The sequence below is a fragment of the Typopeltis vanoorti genome, chromosome 5 (genome assembly GCF_054136105.1).
Source record: "Typopeltis vanoorti isolate ZY-2024b chromosome 5, IOZ_Tvanoo_1.0, whole genome shotgun sequence".
In the NCBI taxonomy this organism is placed as follows: domain Eukaryota; kingdom Metazoa; phylum Arthropoda; class Arachnida; order Uropygi; family Thelyphonidae; genus Typopeltis; species Typopeltis vanoorti.
In genome coordinates this window covers 139244101-139269113 of record NC_143553.1, presented here as the reverse complement: position 1 = coordinate 139269113, position 25013 = coordinate 139244101, and the positions used below count along the sequence as shown (strand labels likewise).

The 25013-nt window shown below is 37.1% G+C and overlaps 1 protein-coding gene across 1 annotated transcript in view; it reads right to left on the bottom strand.

Moving 5' to 3' along the window:
• The window catches only part of LOC150106868 (regulating synaptic membrane exocytosis protein 2-like), an 828152-nt gene that overhangs the window by 302693 nt on the left and 500446 nt on the right, over positions 1-25013 (bottom strand). Inside the window, exon 16 of the mRNA XM_090393494.1 lies at positions 13832-14138. Coding sequence (XP_090249620.1) covers positions 13832-14138 — 307 coding nt within the window. The remainder of the gene's footprint in view (positions 1-13831; positions 14139-25013) is intronic.

The following is a 25013-nucleotide window of genomic DNA, read 5'->3' as shown; positions in this document are numbered from 1 at the left end:
TTAATTTAATTAAGGCCTTATAATGGAATTCTAATCTTCTTACTTCTACAAGTGAGTGTCATCCACATTGTTTCCAGAATTTATTATTAATATTATTATTATTATTATTATTGTTATTGTTGAGAGAGACCTCCAGGGAGTCAGGAACTTAACAACGGAGGCCATACTATTTGCACCAGCTGTCATCCTGTTCTTGAATTCATTCACATTACTTGCACACATCAAACTGCAATCCATTTCAATCACGCATCACTCAATGAGAGTAAAATCTAGCCCTCACCTGCTTCTTGACAGCATTCATTCTCAACTTTTAAAGATGTCCTTGTGCCCTTTCCCCAATTTCAATAAAATGAAAAATTCCATCCATTGAAATTCAGTATAACCCTTTCAGAAGTTTGTAAGTCTCAATCCCATCACCCACTTTTTCCTGTTCACTAGCATCTGCAACCTACAAATTCTATATCTGTCAAATGAACTTTGAAATCTCAAGATAAAGAAGTCATTTTGCCTCTTTACAAGGCATTGATAATCAGTACTCCACAATCCTAATATCATTTTTGACACTCTCCTTTGCATTCTCTCAACTATATCAGAATCACCATGGAAATCAGGAGATCAGACCTGTGTGCAGTAGTCAAAATGATGTCTTATCAATGCCTTGTAAAGAGGCAAAATGACTTCCTTATCTTGCGATTTCAAAGTTCATTTCAGCATTGGCCCTTGAACTTCAATTTTTTCTGTGCTAAAATTCCAAGGTCTGATCAGTTTCTTCTAGCATAATCCCACAAACGTTGAACTGACATCAATTTTCACATGCTCACATTCCAGCCTATTCAAATCATTCTGCAAATACTGAATATCAGCAGCACTCCTGATTACTGTACCTATCTTGGCATAACCAGTGGTGTGCCTCAAGGATCAGTCCTTGGTCCCTGGTTATTCAATCTGTATAATAATGACATTGGGAAGGATTTGACATGTGACATACAACCATTTGCTGATAATATTGTTCTGATATTTGTCAGTCAGCCATCCTCTTATCCACGTTAATATTTTATAAACCAATCTCATATTCTCCAATTTATGTAACTGTCTTCCATGCTGTATTATGTCAAAAGTCTTAGCAAAATCTAAAAGTATCATGGTGTATTCCCCTTGTCTAACTCAGTGAGAATATTATTATAGAATGTGAGCAAGTTGCTAACACATCACCTTCCCTTAGTAAACTCATGCTTTTCATTGCAAAGTAGAGATCCTTTGTCAACCCATTTCTGGATGCAAGTCCCAACCATCTTTTCCAAAATTTCACCACCACTCCAGAGATACTGGTTTTTATTTATTTATTATTTTTTATTTTTTATGTTGAGCCTATACATGAGAGGTTGGCTAATCAACCTATAGTAGATTAGCACCATGTATGGATGTGGAATGGGAAAGGAGAAACTTGTTTACATTGTTTTAAAAGCTTGTATATTGTATTCCTTAGGAAACACATTGGGGTGGGGGAGGAAGACAGTTCCACAATACAGCAGCAGTAGCAGGGATGAGAGAGGAGGAAAATGAACTCGTTCTGTGAGTTTCAAGGTGTTATGTGAAGGAATGTTGGATGGCAGATGCATGTGTTAAAACAGACTTAGTACTGAGTGGGGGAATTATTGATGCTATTTCAGATGAACATTTGCCATGGAAATATTTATAGAATGCACATAATGCAGAAGCTAAATGCCTGTGTGATTGGTCAGTAGTTGGATATATCGGTCTTTGCAACAACATTGTGCAATAAGATTACCATACATTATTTCCACTCATGAAATCTTTCCTGTTCTGAGACAGGAAAGGAGAGACTATATTATCAAATTATATAGCCTAGTCAAAGGGACAGCCAGTTCAGCTGAACACTCTTTTAGCATCCATGCTGTATCCCATCAGTTCCTATTGCAGAATTCATATTCAGTTTGTACAACAACTCTAGTACTTCCTCCTCATACATGTGTTTCTTCAAAAAGAGGAAGGGGTGAGTTCAATGTTGCATATAGCAGGTTGATGTTGTTGTTATGCACCATCCAATCATTTCTGACTCTTGGTAATCCAGTGAACAAAGGCTCCTTTATTTCAGTAATTGTAAGTTCAAGTTGGTAAGTTCTTTTATGTTGTCCATCCAACTCTTTTGTGGTCTTCCTCTTCTTCTAATTCCCTCAATCTTCCCCAACATAACTGCCTTTTCCAATGATTCATCAGCTCACATAATATGTCCAAAGTACATCAACTTCTGTTTAGCAGTCATTGCCTCCAAGGAGAATTCTGTCTTTATATTATCTAAAACCTTCTTATGGGTCATTCTTGTAGTCCATGGGATTCTTAATAGTCTCCTCCACACCAGGTTGATAGCTTTTAGCAAAACAGTTATTCATTAGTTCGACAATCTTTTCTGCATCAGTCATTTGCATTCAGTAGAGTCATTCTTTCTTTTACTTGCAGCACCAGTTTCTTTTCATATTCAAACTTAGCTTTCCGTGCAACACTTGTGACTTTTCTGACCTACTGCTTATAATTATCATAACTGACATCATCCTTATGCACACAGAATTCCTTCCACATCATCTTTTCTTTAATAATCTCTTGCTTAATTAGAACACACATAATTTCACTCCTATCTATTTATTCTTCACACTCTAGGGACACATTCTAATATATCGACAGTGCTTCTCATGCACTGTTGATATCCTGCTCACTCAACAACTGATACCATGGTACTGAACCAAGCATACTCCATGCTGTCTGAGGAATTTGTCTCACAACAGCTCAATAAATTCAGTTTCATTCTTCTCATGATTTCATAGCTACCCAATCAATGTTCAAATAATTAAAGTCCTCTATTATTGATAACTCTTTTCTGATAACAGAAATTAATAATATTAATTTCTGTGGAATAAAGAAATGTTGCTGTCTGTATTAACAAAAGAGGTTGATGGATGATGTATATGGGCTGATGTGTCAGAGTGTCACGTGACTAAACGCAAGCTTGTTTCGGCGTGCCAACGAGCCACGACCAGTCGTCGAAATGGAAGCGTCCTTGGAACAGCGTTATGCGATTAAATTTTGTGTGCATTTGCAAAAACCAGCATCAGACACTTTTAACATGATACGTGAAGCTTTCCACGATGAAGCAATGTCGAGGGCAAGTGTTTTTCGCTAGCATAAAACTTTGAAGGAAGGAAGGCAAAATGTGGAAGATCTTGAACGTAAGGGAAGACCTTCAATGTGAGGGAAGACCTTCAACGTCCATCACAGAGACAATGATCAACACAGCAGCAATTTCATCAAGGAGGATCACTGCATTACAGTACTCCAGCTGCATGTTATCCTGAATATTTCTGTGGGAAGTGTTCACTCAATCATGGCTGAACATTTGGGACTGAAACGTGTTTGCACCCGATGGATTCCCAAACTCTCGACAGCGGAGCAAATGCAGCATCGAGTGGATGTGTGCACAGAATGGAAAGAAAGACTGGAACAAGAAGGCGACAACTTCTTAAAACGCATCATTACAGCAGATGAAGCTTGGTTGTATCACTATGATCCTACAATGAAACAACAAAGCAGTGAATGGAAGCATCGTCTTCACCTACCCCCAAGAAAGCAAAAACTGTAAAATCGGCTGGTAAAGTTACGACCATAATGTTTTTTGACTACAAAGGCATTGTTTACCAACACGCTGTAAACCCGGGAATAATGTAAATGGCTCATACTATGCGGATGTTTTATGGACAATGGTACAGCACGTCAAAAGGATGCGTACATTGCTAAAGAATGGCTTCTTATTGCACCACGATAATGCAAGGCCACATATTGCTGGTGGTGTAGTGGACGTTTTGCAGAACAACATAGATATCCTACCACACCTTCCATACAGTCCTGATCTCGCACCATGCGATTTCTGGCTGTTTTCTCACCTCAAGAAACCACTAAGAGGCCGCCATTTCAAAAGCAACAAAGCAAGTGTAAAAGCTGCGGAGGTGGTTTTGAAAGAACTCTCAAAAAATGGACTTTCACATGTGTTTAAGAAGTGGATGCAACATTGGGACAAATGCATTGCATCTCACGGTAGTTACTTTGAAAAAGACCATGTAAATGATGACGATTAAAGGTAATCTGTTTTCTGTATAAATATAGTCTTATAACTTATTGAACAGCCTCCGTATATTTGATTTGGTGTGGTGGAGATACTTAATGAGCAGTTCATAAAGGTCTTTCAATCTTGTGAATGTGACTTCATGGAGAGATTGAGAGCAGATGATGATGGGGAGGAGAGACTGACTGTAAGTGAGCAAGAGGTGTATGGGGAGTTGAGCAAACTAGATGTAAATAAGGCTGTGGGACTTGATAATATATCACTATGTATTCTGAAGGAATGTGCCAGGGAGTTGATGCTGGCCTTGACATATTTTTTTAATATGAGTCTTGCACTCGGTCAAGTGCCTAAGGAGTGGAAGGAGGGTAAAATTGTGCCACTTCATATCATAAAGGTGATAGAACTCAAGCATCAAACTATAGGTCTATCTGTGTGTGTCAGTTGTTGTTGGAGAAGCTTGTGAGAACTAGTATCCAGAATTGGTTTGACAACAATGGTATTATCTTTGATGGACAGCATGGATTTGTTAAAGGGAGATCATGTTCAATTAGGTGACTGCTTCCATGGACAGAGGAGAAGGATACACAGTAATATACTTTGATTTTGCAAAGGCTTTTGATAGATTACCACATGATAAGTTGATAGTCAAACTAGAGCGGATGGGGTTAGATATTAGATAGGTGCATTGGATTGGAGACTGGCTATCTGATGGGTATCAACAAGTTGTGTATGGTGGAGCGATATCCAGGAAAAGGAAAGTTACTAGTGGTGTGCCTCAGGGGTCTGTTTTAGGGCCATTGCTATTTAACATATATTAATGATACTGGTGAAGATTTGGATGGAGATATTCAGTTGTTTGCAGATGATGAAAAGTTGGGATGAACCATGAAGAGTAGTGAGGATGTTGTGACCTTGCAGGAAAACTTGAATAAATTGAGTGATTTGGCATGGAAATGGGGATGTGAGTTCAATGGTGCAAAATGCAAGGTTTTAAAATTTGGAAAACATAGATGGGATGCAGAATTTATGCATGGTGGGGATATATTGTCGGAGGTGGAGGAAATAAGAGATCTGGGGGGTGATAGCGGATAAGGATCTGAAATTTAGGGGATACATAGCCAAATTTGTGAAGACAACACAAAGGCTTCTGGGAATGATGCGGAGGACACTGGCTTGTAGAAGTAGGGAGATTCTTGTTCCATTGTATAAGGCTTTGATTAGGCCACACATGGACTATTGTGTGGCCTAACTGAATACCAAGTGACCACACATATTTGGTCACTTGGTTTTCAGAAGGATGAAGAGATGTTGGAGAGGGTCTAGAGATGACTGACGAAGGTAGTTTCTAACCTCTGGCATGTTGAGTATGAGGAAAGATTGAGAAGATGCTACTTGTAGAGTCTGGTGGGCTTTTTTCTGAGGCCGGTTTTTCCAAAATGGAGGTATTTAATGTGTCGTTTGTGTTCATCCTTCCTAATTGGGATGGTTCACCCTGTTTCCCCTATGTGCCTAGCCCACCTAGGAATATACAAAATACAATGCACATGTAACCTACCATACATAGGGGAAACAGGGCGAACCATTCCGATTAGGAAGGACGAACACAAACGACACATTAAATACCTCCATTTTGGAAAAACCGGCCTTTCTGACCACGCACTCTAAACATACCACAGAATTGATTGGAAAAATACCAAGTCTCTACACTGCACCAAAACCTGGTTGGAGAGGAAATTCAAAGAAGCATGTGAAATGCTCAAACATAACCCAAATCTGAATAAAAATGATGGCCTAACCATTCCGAGAATGTGGAGGATGCATCTGCAACCTTTATAGCAACCAGAACAAGCCAGAGTAAAATCCCAATACAAGAAGTGTTTTTTTTTTTTTTTTTCCTTAACATTCCATAGCAATTTAAACTGTACAAGTCCTGAAGAAAATCATATATAAACAATCTCAACTGTACAAATCCAGAAGAATCGTAGTACATGAGGAATTTAGCAGAGTTTATTGTAGTTTTTTATTTATTTTATTCATTAATTATAATTTATATATATATATATATATATTTTTTTTTTCAACTTTTATTTTATTTTATTTTATTTAATTATCGCTAGAGATCAGGCTAAGAAAAAGATTAATTAACGGCATAGATTTAATTTACCAGTACAGAGTACAAGAGCATGTAGCTTGGTTACCTACACATATATCCTTCTGATGATGACCTTAATACAGGGGTCGAAACGTCAAATGTTATTTTATTAATAATAAGTAAAATAATCATTTCAACAGGTGTGTTTTGTGTCCCTAAATTCAGAAATATGAATGCTGATCACCGTGTAACCTTAAAAGAAAAAGAGAATGTGTGAATGTCATCTCAAGGGATTTGGGGTAATTTCAGGTGCAAATTTTGTTGGCTCATATTGTGACTGTTGATGAAACATGGCTTCATCACTATGACCCAGAGACCAAACAACAGTCAGTGGAGCTGGGACACAAAGGTTCTCCATGGCCAAAGAAGTTCCAAAAAAAGTCAGCAGGGAAGGTTCTTGTCATTGCCTTTTGGGATATTACTATTATTATTATTATTACCAAGGAGTCCAAAGACTCATTGAGGGAGGGCACCCACTCTACAACTCTCCATCTCAATAAAACCACCACCACCATCATTATCTATACTAATGCCATCTAGTGCCAATCATCACCACTAGTATTTTCACAGACAATCACAAACAGCATGCCCACAGTGAGATTCGAACCCACAGTCTTTTGGCTGGAGAGCAGATAAGCAAATCGCTCGGCCAACCAGACCAGCATATGGATGGTGTAATCCTTACCAAGTAGCTCAAAAAAGGTGAAACTGTTAAAGCAGAAGTTTATTCAACAGCTCTGAAGGAAAAATGCTACGAGAAAGTGAGCAGAGGCATATTACTTTTGCAGGACAATGCACCTGCTCACACCACTCATGAAACACAACAGCCAATACAATACACAACTTGGGCTTTCCATGTCTGCCTCACCCACCCTATTCACCAGACCTGGCCTCATCTGCCTATTTCCTATTCTCAAATTTAAAGAGACACTTGAAAGGAATAAAATTTACCAGAGATGATGGAATCATATCTGCAGCTGAGGACTGGTTTGTGCAATAAGGAAAGACTTTTTTTTCAAACGATTGCAAATGATGCAGCAGCATTGGGGAATATGTAGAATAATGTGTAAGTTACATAATTCTACCTCAATCCCTTCATGGTGATATCACAACTTTTCAGCACACACTTGTATATATATATTTTTTTTTTCAGAATTCATTTTTACTCGGTTGGAATATTATGAAAAACCTTTAATGACTAATACCAAGAGATAAAAAGATGACAAGATATATTTATAAAGATACTACTAGTTTACTAGTTTCGTTGAATAGATCAACATCCTCAGGTATCACAATCAAAGAAATATATAAAAAATTACAGAGACTTAAAATTGTAATAACAGAACAAGTATAAAAAGACAGTAGCGTGTTTGAAAAACAAATGCGAGTATGAGTTCCAAACAAACGTATACTACGCGCTGTCACAAGTGTGCCAGTACTGAACAGAAGCAACGTGTGCATCTGAGAGAATGTAACTCAGGCTGTTGTTGATATGAGAGGAATCTAGAGAAATTTCCCTGGATTCGACAATCTTTCTTTCGAGTTCATCGTAGCACACATGGATGTTAGACATTTGAGTCCAGTTTATAATGTGTTGGCGGCCTTCGTCTGAGTTAGCTGAAAAGAGAACGTGGCTAGAGAGAGCACTAGCTCTACTCCTGTTATAGGAGATATCTCTACGGTGTTCATTCATACTATGGGCAGACTGCCAAATCCATCCTTCTACGTTTGGATGAACACTGTAGAGATATCTCCTATAACAGGATTAGAGCTAGCACTCTCTCTAGCCACGTTCTCTTTTCAGCTAACTCAGACGAAGGCCGCCAACACATTGTAAACTGGACTCAAATGTCTAACATCCATGTGTGCTACGATGAACTCGAAAGAAAGATTGTCGAATCCAGAGAAATTTCTCTAGATTCCTCTCATATCAACAACAGCCTGAGTTACAATCTCTCTGATGCACACGTTACTTCTGTTTAGTACTGGCGCACTCGCGACAGCGCGTAGTATACGTTTGTTTGGAACTCATACTTTATAAATATATCTTGTCATCTTTTTATCTCTTGGTATTAGTCATTAAAGGTTTTTCATATATATATATATATATATATATATATAAACTTGGACAAGGAAGATACATAATATACATAATACTGTGAGGCCAAATGGTGAAAATATCATCAACGGCCAAATGGCTAATATCATCAACATACCTGAGCCAGACTTTGGATTTTAGGCTGCCCGAATCTAGAGCTCATTGCTCAAAGTCTTCCATGAAAAAATTAGCTATTGGGGGAAAGTGGTGAGCCCATGGCTGTACCTTCTTTTTTGTAGGTAAAATTATTTTGCCACATGAAATACCTGGAGCAGAGTACATGGGCAAAGAGGGCTGTGATATCAGGCAGAAATATGTTTTGTAAGAGAAGAATAGTATAATTGATCGGGACATTAGTGAAAAGGGCAGTTATGTCAAAGCTGATCAACAGCCCGAATTATCACTTAGCCAAAAAATTAGCAGAAAACTAAAGGAGTTGGTAGGTCATTCCTCCTCCTCCTACATAAAAAATACACAACACTTCATAAAGATTAGAAACATCACACTCAATGACAAAAATTTATTAGTCAGCTTTGACATAACTGCCTTTTTCACTAATGTCCCAATCAATGTTAAACTCATCCCAATATTATTAACATATAAATTGGACAACAATAGTCCCCAAACTGATCCCTGCAGTACACCACTAGTGGTGTACAACAGGGAGTCAGTTTTGCAGTATCCTGAAAGAGCTTCCTCTTTTGGGATATTGCACCCCCATATACAACTTTCTGTACCTATCTGACAGTTAGTCACTGATTCAACTCAGAAGTTTGTTATCCAATCCCATCTGTTTCAGTTTATTTAACAGTTTGTCATGTGGCAGTCTATCAAAAGCTTTTGCAAAATCCAAGTACACCACTGTATTGCATCTCCCCTGTCCAAGGTATTTGTCACCTCATTATAGTACATAAGTAGGTTAGTAGAACATGATCTCCTTTTAACAAATCCATGCTAATAACCACAGAGAATACTACTGTTATCAACCAATTTCTGTATCCTACTTCTCATGAATTTCTCCATTCACTACAACTCCAGATATACGGATTGGTCTATAATTTGAAGCTACAGACTTATCACCACTTTTATGCAATGGAACAATTTTACCCTCCATCCACTCCCTTGGAACCTGTACTGTTATAAGATTCTTATTAAAAAGTTATATTATTAATAACCAATGTTGCTGCCAATTCCTTGGAACATTCCCTTAAAATGCATGGTGACATGTCATCAAATCCTATTGTCTTAATGACATCCAGGTTATTTATTTCCTCAAATACCTCCTGCTCACTCACAATTAAGCCATCCTCTCCTATGTCCTCTACACTTAAGTTCCTCATGATTCCACCCTGATTAGGATGAAACACCCTTATAAATTGGTCACTGAATACCTCAACAATGTCTTGCAGCAGTTACCATTCTATCATTTTCATTCATTAACATCATTTTATCATGATCATTTTTCCTTCTACTTGCTACATATCTAAACAAACTCTGTAGGGCTTCACTTCATTTGCCAATTTCTGCTCATGCTGCACTTTTGTTTTCCTTACTAAATGAGTCACCATCAGGGGCAAATTCTCCATGCTTGCTGTGTGCTTGCTGCACAAGCTCATTACCTGAGAAAGAAGTAATATTTATTTGTTAATAAATGCATGGATTTATAAGCATTCCATTTAGGCTTTTATTTTTGAAGACAGAAGACGTCTTAAGCTTGCGTGGCAATAATTGAGCTTTGCGTTGTGTATCGAAGGCCAATGCTTGCTCGTCTAGTTAAAGCTACCTTGGCTTGCTCGGTTGTAGGAGCTTCCAGGTCCTCGCTACACCACTGTGATTTCATGCACATGCATAGCCATTTCTGCTCCCTTCATATCGTCTTAAACACAGGCCATATGCAGTGAAAGTAGCTCTAGCCAGTGAGTTTCAGCCAGCCTTTACAAGTGTGCGTGTTGCTTGGGAAAATTAAGTTATAACCAACTTTTTATGACGATGTTATTGACCAGTTCATAAAGAAGAACCATAGGGTAGAATTTGTATTCAAGTAGGTAAATTGAAAAAGATAATATATCATTTGTAAAATAAATGTTGTATTTGTATGATTAAATGTACATAAATTTCTAAATTTATAGTTTTAAATGGTCAGTAATTCATTATTCCGCTAATCAGACTTCAATCACACCTCTCACTACCTGAATGATAACAAGAGCAAGCGTGAATTTCAAGACCAGCATTCGCCCCTGGTCACCATCCTGGCTTGTTCTTTATACTCTTCATGTAACTGATTATTAACATTATTCATCTTGTACTGCCTCTAAAGAACCTTCTTCTTCCAAATTTCATGCTTAATCTCCTCATTCATCCATTTTACACCCACCTTATTCAGCCTTTGGGCCTTTGGAATACATTCACACATTGATGCTGTTATGTTTTTCTTCATCTCCTAAGCAGCATTTATTTCCTTACCGCTCAACTCCTCATTCCATGCTATAGCTCCGAGTTGTCTCCTAAGCTTGTCATAATCACCATCCCTATATCCTATATTTATCCTTTCATCACAAAAGTCTGCATATGGCTGGCCACAACCCAGGTGATCACTTCATGATCACTCTCACCAGCTGAAGAAAAGTGTGAAAACCCCACTCACAATTACATCCTTTGATGAAATGATCAGATCTGAAACTCTAAATCCTTGCATGCTCAGCTTTACCTGCTGCCTGAGATAGTTATTCTCTCAAGACCTCGAGAAATTCATTTTCCTTATTCCCAAATGCTATCTCTTCATTCCAATCTATACTGCCATAATTAAAATCAACCATAATAATTTAATAAAAAATAATCTCTCATTCTCTCTCTCTCAAAAAAAGGATTTATTTATGGATCAAAGCACAAGCAGCATTCTGTCCTTTATCATATAATTATCCATTCTACCATAAGTTTCTTCCCAGTGACTGTAGCACCATTAATGGATTAACTGTCATCATCATCATACATATCAAGGATTTAGGCCTAGCATGGCCTATTCCGGCCTTAGAAGTCATCGTTGAATCATTTAAGAGGATGTCCTGGTTTTCTTTTTCCTAATTCTTGTATTTTAAGGCTTGTTTTGGTAATCTTTCTGTTTTCATTCTTTGAACGTGTTCCATTCATTTATGTTTATATTTTTTAATTTTTTCTATTAACTGTAATAGATTTGTTGAAAGTTTATGAAGATAGTGCAAACTTTGTTTGCTCACACTTGGATAAAGGATTAAACTAAATTTATTATACTCTAACCAAGTGGAAAATAAACTTTCAACATCTTTCTCTAAATCCAGAGTAATAATTTATTAAAAAAGGGTGGCACACCAATTGGCAATTCCTATAGGTGGAGATGACCTGCAAATGCTTCTGCCTGATATCTCGACTTGGGCCTGGCTCCCACTGAAGAGACCTCAATAAAGGTCGAAACCGGTCTGGGTAGTGGCCCTTCCCTTAATGCATAACAATAGACATATCCGCAAGGAGATGTGTTTTGCATTATAGGAGATACTAGGATAGGAGTGTTGGTAGCTTGCTCCACCTTTGCAACGAGTTGCCCTGGTGTGTACCACCTTAACCCAGTCCTGAAGATACTTTCAGGTGCAAACTTTGTTTGCTCACACTTGGATAATGGATTAAACTAAATTTATTATGTAATAGATTTATTTATTAATTATTATTATTAAATGTAATAGGATTAACTGTAATAGAGCAACTTCTTTTACTTCATATTTTTATGTACTCAAAAAAAAACTGAAGGAGGAAAATATATATACTTTTCAAAATGGAAAGATTTTATTATTTCCTTACATGTATATATACATCATCATCATCATTATCATCATCAAATTCCTGCTATGTACCCTCAAGGGGTGTACAGGATATGATAGTACTACATGAAAAAAATTACATCATTATTAATTTCCTATCTACAATTTTCCTCCAAATCAGTCTGTTACTTGTCAAGACTCCAACATTATCAGATCTTATATTTCTATAGTCTAAGGCACTTTGTACCGTATCAATCCACCTATATCTTGGTCTTCCTCTGGGTCGTTTTGCTGCCAACCTGGCAGAGAACACTTGTTTTGCTAATCTTTCCTCGCCCATTCTGTTTAAGTGACCATACCACCTGTGATTAGCTCTGCTAACCCATTCCTGGATGCTAACAATGTCAAGTTCTTTCCTAATATCCTCGTTTTTAATATGATATTGCCATTGATGCCATCTGTTCACGCCTATAATCTTTCTCATGACTCACATATCTGCGGTCTCTAGTCTTTGGTCAAGTGTTTTACTTCTGACCCAGCTCTCAGATCCATAAGTTAAAACTGGTTTGAACACTGTCTTGTATACAGCTAATTTAGTGTTCTGACTAATTTCTCTCTTATTCCATATGAATTTATTCAACTGACTTCCCACCATACCTGCTTTGCTAATTCTGTTGTCTATTTCTATATTTAATCTACCATCTTCAGTAAAAATCGTGCCTAAATGGCTGAAATGTTTTACTTGTTCCACAGGTTCTCCATTCACAACACAGTTGACATTTTCAATGATTCTGCCTATTTTCATTGTCTTTGTCTTTTTATTGCTGACCTTCATACCATATCTATTACAACAGCTATTCAATTTAGTCAGAGAATCTTGCAGTCTTGTAGTGGATTTATTTAGAAGTATAACATCATCCGCATAAAGCAAAGAGCTGACATTAACTTCTCCAATTTTGATATCATGTTTAATACCACTTTCCTTCATAATGTGATCCATAATATATACATATAAGGAATATATACGAAGGTCTAAAATGTCCATGTTTTTCGTCTCAAGCAAGTAAATATTATTTTTTGCATAATCTTTTCCACGTTACATAAAATACATGGTATATGCATACAGAGTGAAATAAATAATTTAAAAAAAAATGACATACGCACATATGTATAAAATATACAATGGGGAAAAAAATATAGGTAAGCTTCTACAGCATCACTGTAAATCCAATATAAATTGAAGCCATTTTTGATAGAAAAAAAAAGACTCCTCATGTCTTATAATTTGGTATTCAATAAAGTGTTTATTTGATGATTTATAGTTTTGATGAATTCAACTGTTTTTTGAGGAACACCCTTCTGATGAATTGCTTTTTCGAATTAATTGTTGTTACAGGAATTGTTTTCGATTAATTGTTTATTCAATTAAATGTTTTTTTTTTGATGAATTGCTTTTCGGCAAATTGTTGTTCAATAAATTGTTTTTGGTGAATTTTTTGCATACTAAAGAAAATAACGTGAATTTCAAATAAGAAAAGGATTAACATTGTGTGACACTGATTTTTTAAAAAATAGAAATGTAAAATATGTATTTATAATACATTAATGAAATACTATAATTCAATAATTTAAAAACGAATGAACTCATATGAATGTCTTACCTCAATGTCCTGCTACCCCTAGGGTGTTCAGACTGAGTAGAAAAGGCACTAGTGACACTGAACTTGGAAACTGAGCTAGTTTCAGATCCATCACTTTCTAAACCTGCTACAACATCCATTTCTTTTTCAGGACTTAGACCCGGGCCCAATCCCATTGCTGCTGCTAAACGACTTCCTCCACCTCGTGTGCTTACAGAACTTACAGGTGGAACTCTTGAGCTCCTATGTGGGTGCACATGGAGCTGCTTATCAAAACCATGCCTGGACGTAACTTCACTGTCTGAATACATGCCTACTGGAGTCATTGCTGGTCAGAACAAAGCAGAAAAGGTAAAAAATTAATTCATATTGTTATTTTAAAAATAGGAACATGTGTATGTTAAAAAGAAATGACTGTAGATAGCCATAAACAGGTGTGTTTTGCAAAAGCTTTCATGCACAATGACACTATTCATTACCACAAGAATTAAACAGAGATCTCTTTTTTTTTTTTTTTTGACATGTCCCATACACATAATTTTGTTCATCCTAATTCTGCCATTAAAATATTCAAAATGAATCAACCAATTTAATTAGAAAGTGATTCTAATTTCATTAAATTCTATTAACATAGAGGAATTATTATCATCACTTAGTCGTTTTTTCAATAAAAATAATTCAATTATAGCAAGCAAAAATATATTACAAATTATTTGCCAATAAAAATGGAATTATAATAAAAAATAATAATTGTTCAGGAACCAGTCTTGAACCATTAATAGTTTAGCAATGAATGTTACTGCACAGGAACATAATCAGGAGTGAATTAAGAAGGACCACAGTTATAAATGAGTTACAGTGTAGAAAGAGTAGGATGAATGGTTTGCAGTTTGCACTTGTATGGAATGAATTTAGGTGGGAGATGAAATTCATTATTTTTTTGGATGAGATCACAGCCCTATTTACTGGAAGCCTGAAGTGGCTTGAAAAAGGTTCCATTTTGGCCTGTAGAATAGGGTTTAATCGATTACATTTCAATGAATTTTGAGTTAGGAGTTTGCAGAAAGCGTAAAAGTGCTCAATGAGAAAATGGAAGAGCAAAATCAAGAAAACTAGAGCTATGAGAGAGGGGAAGGGATATCAAGGTGGCCAAGCACGAAGGCTTCCTTGAAGTGAGTATATGTGAGAATGCAAAAGATCAACAAAGGCTGAATCATTTCTCAGGTCTCAAACCTGAAAGGAAAGTCAGTGAAACATTCTACAAAAAGCATATAAAATCCTAAGCACCTATATTTCATCTACTTGTATTCTTACATTGGACCCTGCCACATCAGGCACAGCATCATCTCCACCTGAATAATGCACCCCTCACAAGTCAGTAATTTAATCATGTCTTGTGCTTCTGTTGCCATTTACCATCTGCATCATTAAAATGAATAATTTGTTAATCATGCCAATGTTTACTTACCACATAGTTCTCTCAATATCAAGCATTTCCTTAATTCTGCTGAGCAGATATCTGAATTTGTATTTTTTATCATGCTAGTGACTCTTCTTGTTGGTGCTTTGTATGCCATATGCTTTCATATGCCATGACACTGCTTTAAGTTGCATTCTGAGTTTGTTATAACTATTATTTTTGAGGAAATTATAATGCATACTGAATATTAATTATAATAACTTTAATTAATAATTCTGATATTTCAACATAGTCAAATTTCTATCATCAGGAACACTGAACAACTAAAGAAGGGCTAAAGTCCCAAAATCCTTCTAGTAGGCTAAATAGATTTTCAGCCCAACAGCAAGTGGGCTTGGCTGTTGGGCTGAAAATCTGAGATGAGCACTTTCCAAATTTGGAGACGGTTAATGCACCCAAATCTGTTGAGGTTTGGAAAGTTTTTCAGAGCTGAGGAAGATTCGAGGAATAGCCTCTCATAGTGATTGAGGTACTAGATATGAGAAGTAAGCAAGCAATAGAGTTGGTAGTTGTAATAGGGACAAATAATTTGACTGGGAACACAAAACATGTCAGATTTAGGATATCAGGAGATTGTTGATACAGATAAAAGATAATAGTGTGATAGGAAAAGTAGCAAGCATGTTACCAGGTATGACAGTGGGGAGATGAGGTGGAGAGCAAGGATTATGAATGATATGTTAGCAGAAATGTGTGAGGAGAAAGGATGCAGTTTGTTAATGTGTGGAATGAGTTTGAAGGATGAAATGAACTGTATAAGAGTGATGGACTGCATTTGAATGGTTTTGCTGTCAGTCACTTGGAGAGACTGCTGCTGGAAAGACAGGAGAGACTGAAGAGGTGGTTATGAATGAAGAATCAAGTGGCATGAGTATAGAGAATGAGAGAACAGGTGTGCAAGATAGACAGGGAATTGGGGAGGCTTAGGGTGGACAGGAGAACATAGCGTGAGAAAGGTTAGTCTTCCAAGAGGATGTGAATACATGTGTAGACAAAAAAGGGAAAGGGATGGCCTGGGATGTAGGGAAAACAGTTGAATTTGAAGACGGTTCTAGGATGAGTAAGGAAAAAAGAAATGGCTCAAGAAAGTTATGGAGAAATCACATCTGAAAGGTGGTATCAGTGGAACTACCTACAGATACAGGAATGCGCTGCTATGTTTGTATACAAATGCTAGAAGTGTATGAAACAAGTCAAATGAAATGGGTTGAATTAATTGAGCCTGTTCACCCAAGAATTGTTGGAATAAGTGAGACATGGCTAGATGAGAATAACATCCTGATAGGAACAGAGATGAAAGGGTATGATGTGTTTCGTGAAGATAGAAATGGTAAAAAGGGAAGCGGGAGTGCTATTGATGATAGAGAAAGAGTTATGTCCATACAAAGTAGAAATGCAAAAAGGAAACAGTGCCAGTGGTTTTAAAACAGAATAATGCAAGATAGAGGCGAATAAAATGAATTACTTAGTCAGATGTTGTAATAGACCTGGTAATGTGGATGGTAATGACTATGATATGTATAATAAAATTAGCCAGTCAAATAAGAAAAGGGTAATCATCATGGGTGATTTTAATTATGGCAGTGAAGACTGGGATGATGAGACAACAACAGGAAGCAAAGAAAATGACTTTCTTGAGTTTTGGAGGGACAACTACCTCAGGCAGTATGTAATAGGGGGCGATCAAGGATTGAGTGTTCTTGGATTTCATCATTTCATCAGAGGATGTAATTATAAATGAGCTGTCAAATCATCCACCAATTGGTAAGAGTGATCACGAGGTGATCACCTGGGTGGTTGCCAGCAGTGTGAGGACCTCTGTGAGAAAAGGGTATATGTGGAACTACAAGGGGGGGGGGGGATTATGAGGCGCTCATGAGACAGCTTGCAGGTGTAACATGGAACGAGGAGTTAGCTGGAAAGGAGATCAATGCAGCCTGGGGGAAATTTAAGAGATTAAGCATGCGATACAGAGGAAAAAGGCATTATGGAGGCAGCATAAGAAAAGTGGTAATAATCAATTCCATGAGGATTAGAAAGAATAAGCAAGGAGGGTTGACTTGGTTGGTAAGGGTAGCAAAAGTGAAGTATGAGCTGCAGTTAACTAATGAAGCCAAAAAGTAACCTAGCGAGTTCTTTTGATATGTAGTCAGCAAAAAAAAAAAAAAAGAACGATTATGAAAGGATGACAATGATTGGAGAAAATGGTATAAGAACAACTGTTGTGGAAGATATAGTGGAGATACTTAATGGGCATCATGGAGAGTTTGAGAGCAGTTGTTGTTGTTGATGATGATGATGAGGAGGAGGAGAGACTGACTGTAACTGAGCAAGTGGTATATTGGGAAATGAACAAACTTGATGTTAATAAGGCTGTAGGACTTAATAATATATCACGACATATTCTGAAGGGATGTGCCAGTATGCTGGCATCTACTTTGACATATTTTTTTTATTATGAGTCTTGCACAGGGTCGAGCAAGATTGTGCTGCTTCATAAGGGAGATAGAACTCAAACATCAAATTATTCGCATACCTGTGTGTGTGAGATGTTGTGGTTATGTTGGAGAAGCTGTTGAGAACTAGAATCCAGAATTGGGTTGACAACAATGGTATTATCTTTGATGAACAGCATGGATTTGCTAAAGGGAGGTTATGTTTTAGTATTCTACTTACTTATTACAATAATGTGACGGCTTCCTTGAACAGAGGAGAGGGATATACAGTAGTATACTTAGCTTTTGCAAAGGCTTTTGATAGATTACAGCATGATAAGTTGATAGTGGATGGGGTTGGATATTATATTAGTGCATTGGATAGGAGACTGGCTATCTAATAGGTATCAGCAAGTTGTGTATGGGGAAGCAATATTCCAGAAGAGGAAAGTCATTAGTGGTGTGCTTCAGGAGTATGTTTTAGGGTCATTGCTGTTTAACTTGTTTGTTAATGGCAAAGATTTGGATAGGGATATTTAGTTGTTTGCAGATGATGCAAAGTTGGCACGAACTATGAAGAGTAGAAGCTTACAAGAAGGCTTGAATAGATTGAGTAAATGGACACAGGAATGGGGATACCAGTTCGATGTTGCAAATTGTAAGGTTTTAAAATTTGGGAAACAAAGATAGGATGTCAAATTTAAGCTTAGCGGGGATATGTTGTTGGAGATGGAGGAAATATGAGATCTTGATAGTGGATATGGATCTGAAAATCAGGAGACACATTGCCAAAATTGTAAGAACAACACAACGATTTCTGGGAATGATACAGAAGACATTGAGTTGTGGAAGTAAGGAGATTATTGTTCCATTGTATAAGATTAGAGGCTCTGATTTGGTCATCTGGTTTTCAAAAGTACAAAGAGATGTTGGAAAGGGTCCAGATGTGACTGACTAAGGTCGTTTCTGAACTCTGGAATGTCGAATATGAGGAAAAGTTTAGAAGATGCAATTTACACAATCTAGTGGATAGGAGGAAGAGGGGGTGATATGATAGAGACCTACAAGTTAATAAGGGGTTGTTATGGGGTTAATGTTGAAGAGCTTTTGCAGAAAATGGTGGGAGATCAGAGAAGTGAGAAGCAGGTTTTTTGCATGCAGAGTTGTGAATGATTGGAATGCCTTGCCTGAGAGTGTGGTGTCTGCAGGGCATTGGAGTGTGTTTAAGGCATGGTATGATGAGATGTGTGTATGACAAAAGGACCTCCTGGATGACTCAATGGGGTCTTAGGATAATAATAATAATAATAATAATTTGTATTTGATGTGATAGATTTGGGTGACCTTATTCCAACATATCCTGTGGTGGGTGTCCAAAGCATGGGTAGAAAGTCCAGAGTGGCTGTATTCATGGAACCGGATGTAGTCCATGTGTTCAGAAATTTGGATATTTGCAGTCCTGCCTCTTTGAGTGTAGTAAGCAAGACAGACTGCAACTGCACGGAACCTGGTAAACACCTGGTGTCTAGAGAATGTGGCTGGTCTCTGGAGTGGATAAGGGTAAAAGGCATATAAGAGGAATACCACTGTTGTTTTAAACAAAAAAGATTACCCAGGCAAGCTTGCTTCCCTGCTTAGGAGATTGCTCTACCTACCCACCTTCCTTTCGACTAGAGATTCCCAAAGTGGTGTAGTGACCACTGGAGTCCTTGGATAAGTTTGATGGTGGGGGGAAGGATCTTTAACTCTTAAAAAAGCCAGTGGGAGTAAGTAAAATAATTTAAGGGATTCTTAAATAAAATACTTCCTCATAAAGATAATTCTAGAAACCTACAAAACAGATTGTTAACAGGTTGTTTGCACCTGGTAGCACATCAACTTTCCCCTGGAAAACATAAATAAATTGTTTTAGTTGGTGTCCAAGCAGATTTTCGTTAGTGTAGTCGTGCATGATTTCCTTTTACCACCATTGCTGTTAAGCTTCAGTGCTATTTCAAGCATCACTGGATATTTTCATTTTACAGTGATTAGGAGGGGATTATTCATTTTGTTGTAATGGTTTCTTATTAAAATAATTATTTTAGCAAGAGTTCAAATTGTGTTGAAATAACTTCTTACAGATACTATATTTTTTGAATAATGGCTTCAGACCTGTAAAGAAACTAAATACAATTTGTTATGCTTCCATATTTTGCTCAATATGTCATGAGCCTCTTTCAGGGAGAAGATAGAAAAAAAACTAATAACATTTTTAAAATCTGAATACAACAACAACTCAAACAGCAGGCATATAATATCACGTGTCTTAGTCACAGCTGTCCAGTAGGAGGAAACACTATTAGAGTTCAGACAAGTGGGAATAGATGTATAATTAATTAATTAATTTTAAAATAATAAATAAATAAAAATATAAACAATTATAAAGAATTAACAGCAATAACTTCTCAAAACTTAGAAATAGGCATACAGTCTATCCAATTAATATTAGGATGGTGGTATAGGGCTTCACACGATTCAAAAAATAGATGATCAAATTGAACCTACAGTAGTGTGGCATCTTTGTACAGTTCTAGTGGCAAGTGTTGATGGCATAAAAAGCAAGGCCTGAACCTTCAGAATCCAAAAATCTTAAAGTTCAGATCCTGCTTCTTATGCCGCCAACACTAGACACTGATAATCTTGAGGTTCTTCAATTTTAATAGTAGCAGAATGGCCAGTCTGTCTAAAATAGCAAAGATGACAAGAACAGAGTATTGGATAAACACCAGGCAAGGATAAAGGTGATAATGTATCTTTGATATGTGGTAAGAAAAATAACAACTTCTGGCTGGTTTGAAGGTGATGTACAAATTAGATCTGCAAAGGGTCCTTGATGTTTGTTCAGATGTTCCTTTAAGGCAGGGTATGTGATCCTTTTAACATCAGATTGCAGTCTGGAAGAGGGATGATACTTATCAATTATTTTCTGCATCAAGGTCTCGCAGTGTCTGTTAAGCGAAATATATATATATATATATATATATATATATATATATATATATATATATATATATATATATATATATAGGAGTAATAAATTACAATTCATTTTCTCTTACATGTGTGAAGCCATTATTCAAAAAATATACTACAGGGTGGTCTGAAAAGTTCTCAGCCTTGACCATAGATGGCAACACTATCGGCAAGATTTTTTTTTCTAAGTTGGTGCATCTGTTATAAGCATACATGTGAAATTGCAAGTCATTCTATGAAGTAGTTTGTTTTATACAGCTTTCTGAAGCAAAAGTGTTGTCTGTATCCCTTGAAATGAATAAAACTGAGTATTATGTGGTTATAAAATTCTTTATAAAAGTAGGTTTAATGGCAAAAGAAATTCATTCGAAGTTCGAACAGTGGACAGAAGCCAGTTGTTCAGCACCAAAGAAGACAAAGTCGGTTCCATTTCCATCAGCAGGAAAGGTCATGGCATTGGTGTTATGGGATGCTAAAGGCATTTTGTTTATTAATTATCTTGAAAGGGCTAAAACAATAACCACGGAATATTATTCCCATCTTTTAATCATAGATGAAAAATTCGTGAGAAAAGGCCTGGTTTGCAGAAGAAAAAAATTATCTTCATTGTCATTAGGACAATGCACCTGCCTACAAAGGTGTTTTGGCAATGGGAAAATTAAGGGATCTGCACTATAAATTGTTGGAACATCCACTCTATTCCCCAGATTTGGTTCCCTCTGATTTCTATCTCTTCCCTTTGGTTTTGACTTCCTAAAACTAAAACTCTTCCTCATGGTCAGCGTTTTTCTTCGAATTGAGAGGTGATTGTTGTAGAGGTGTATTTTGCAGATCTTACTGAGAACCACTACAGGGACGGGATAATGGAGCTGGAGCATCGCTAGAATAAATGTATTAGTCTTAAGGGAGATTATGTTGAAAAATAAAAATAATTTTGAAATTTTAAATTTGTTTTTTCATTGTTAGGCCAAGAACTTTTCAGACTACCCACGTATTCCAAAATTTTTTGTCTCTATTAAACAACTAGTAACTTATTCTTATGATGAAGATTACTGGAGGTCTATCAGAAAATTGGTAACCTACATTTAAAGAAGTCACACTTGCATAACCAACTTGTGTTTCTAAAACAATGTTGTAATACTGGTTTAATTTCCAGATTTATCAAACTCCTTCCAGTGGTGCACTCAGGATTTAATCTTGGGGGAGAGGGGGGAGTTGAGTAGACAATTTGAGAATAGACACTATGCATTGCATACGACCTATGACTGAGCATCTGCAGTGGTCACCAATACATGAAACCCGTGATCTCCTCTGGCCCAGCTCAGGCAACGAAATAGAGCTTGGTCTGCCCAAGCACTACCTCATTCACCTTGCGTTCACAGCAGCCGTGATTCCCGAGAGCTATAGGATATTCCCACCTTATGTTACCGCTAATTCATAAGTAGTATAGAAATAGAAGAATGACACAACATAAATAAAATAATTAATTTTAATTAGGAAACGAGTTTTGGAAAATTTTCTAGTGTTTTTTTCCTTTTTCTTTTTTTTGGGTGGTGGTGGGTGTCCCCCCCCCCTGGGTGCCACTGAAAATGAGGCTATTAAATCTTATTCTGCTCAATAATATTTACCAAAGAGATAGCAAGGCAACATTGTCTGAAAGGTTATGTTATGTTAATAAGCTGTTCTTCTCTAATAACAATAAAACTTCAGCAGTTCAAACTCAACTACAGAATAATCTTAGTTCTAAACATTTTGACTTGATCAGTAGAATTTCTCTTTCCTCAGCCAGACATGCTCACTTAAGCTATAAACAGAAGTTGATATGTAAGTTTGAATTATTAGAACAAAGAAGTTGCTGGTTCATTCATCAACAACCCAGCTCTACCCATAAAAAATGGGTTATAATTTTAAATAACTGTCCTTTTACAAATAACGAAGTAATTGTATTGTCAAAATGCCAGATTTTGCAATAACACCTCATTGTCAGCCTTTTAGACTTTATGGTAGATGGAAAAAATCATCAAGGAATTACATACAGATGACACTAACAGGCTAAGATTTGAGATTGCACAGATTTTGTATAAATCTAAACCTCCTTCATTGAATATTCCGTTACCTGAATTACAAGCTCTTATTATTATTATTATTATTAAACAAGACCTCATGGAGTCAAAGACTCATCTGGGAGGTCCTTTTATCACACACACACATCTCATCATACCGTGTCTTAAACACACTCAAACTCCTGCAGTCACCACACTCTCAGGCAAGGCATTCCAATCATTCACAACAATGCACGAAAAAACCTGCCTCTCACTCCCCTACTCAAACCCTCTTTATACAGTTTCCAGGGATGACATCTGGTTCTCCCCTGATCTCCCACTATTCTCTGTAGAACTTCTTCACCATTGATCCTATAACAACCCCTTACCAACTTGTAGGTCTCTATCATATCTCTCCTCTTCCTTCTCTCCACTAGACTCTGCAAATTACATCTTTTCAATCTTTCCTCATACTCGACATTCCAGAGGTCAGAAACTACCTTAGTCAGTCGCCTTTGGACCCTTTCCAACATCTCTTCATCCTTCTGAAAACCCGGTGGCCAAATCTGGGCACAATAGTCCATGTGTGGCCTAATCAAAGCCTTATACAATGGAACAAGAATCTCCCTACTTCTACACATCAGTGTCCTCCGCATCATTCCCAGAAACCTTTGTATTGTCTTCACAATTTTGGCAATGTGTCCCCTAAATTTTAGATCCTTATCCACTATCACCCCCAGATCTCTTATTTCCTTTACTTCCAACAATATATTCTCGCCAAGCATAAATTCTGCATCCCATCTTTGTTTTCCAAATTTTAAAACCTTACATTTTGCAACATTGAACTCACATCCCCATTTCCTTGCACAATCACTCAATTTATTCAAGTCTTCTTGAAAGGCCACAACATCTTCAATACTCTTTATGGTTCGTCCCAACTTTGCAGCATCTGCAAACAACTGAATATCTCCATCCAAATATTCGCCAATATCATTAATATACAAGTTAAACAGTAATGGCCCTAAAACAGACCCCTGAGACACTCTACTAGTGACTTTCCTTTTCCTGGATATTGCACCCTCATACACAACTTGTTGATACCTATCAGATAGCCAGTCTCCAATCCAATGCACTAATCTAATATCCAACCCCATCTGCTCTGGTTTGACTGTCAACTTATCATGAGGTACTCTATCAAAAGCTTTTGCGAAATCCAAGTATATTACTGTGTATCCTTCTCCTCTGTCCAAGGAAGCAGTCACCGTATTGTTGTAAGTAAGTAAGTAAGTAGATTACTAACATGAACTCCCTTTAGCAAATCCATGCTGTCCATCAAAGATTATACCATTGTTGTCAACCCAACTCTGGATCCCAGTTCTCACAAGCTTCTCCAACAACTTAACCACAACACCTGACACAGAGATAGGCCTATAGTTTGATGCTCGAGTTCGATCACCTCCTTTATGAAGTGGCACAATCTTGCCCTCCTTCTACTCTTTAGGAACTTGACCAAGTGCAAGACTCGGATTAAAAAAATATGTCAAGGCAGGTGTCCACTCTCTGGCACATTCCTTAAGAATACGCGGTGATATATTATCAAGTCCCACAGCCTTATTTATATCTAGTTTACTCAACTCCCCAAACACCTCTTGCTCACTTACAGTCAGTCTCTCCTCCCCATCATCAACTGCTCTCAATCTCTCCATGAAGTCACATTCACAGGATTGAAAGATCTTTATGAACTGCTAATTAAGTATCTCCACCACACATTCTGCAACAGCTGTCTTTATACCATTTCCTCCAATCAATGTCATCCTTCCATAATCATTTTTTCTTTTGCTGGCTACATATCGAAAGAACTCTCTAGAATTCTTTTTGGTTTCATTAACTAACTGCTGTTCATACCTCTCTTTAGCTACTCTCACTAACCAAGTCACCCTCCTTGCCTGGTCTTTGTAGACCTCATGGAATTGGTTATTTCCACTTCTCTTATGCTGCCTCCACAATGCTCTTTTTCTCTGTATTGCATGCTTAATCTCTTTATTCATCCATCTCACACCTACCTTATTTAACCTTCTCACCCGTGGTATACATTTAGACATTGCATCTACTAAATAGTTTTTGAAAATCCCCCAAGCTGCATTGATCTCTTTTCCAGCTAACTCCTCATTCTATGCTACACCTGCAAGCTGTCTCCTGAGCTCTTCATAATCACCCCCCCCCCCCCTTGTAGT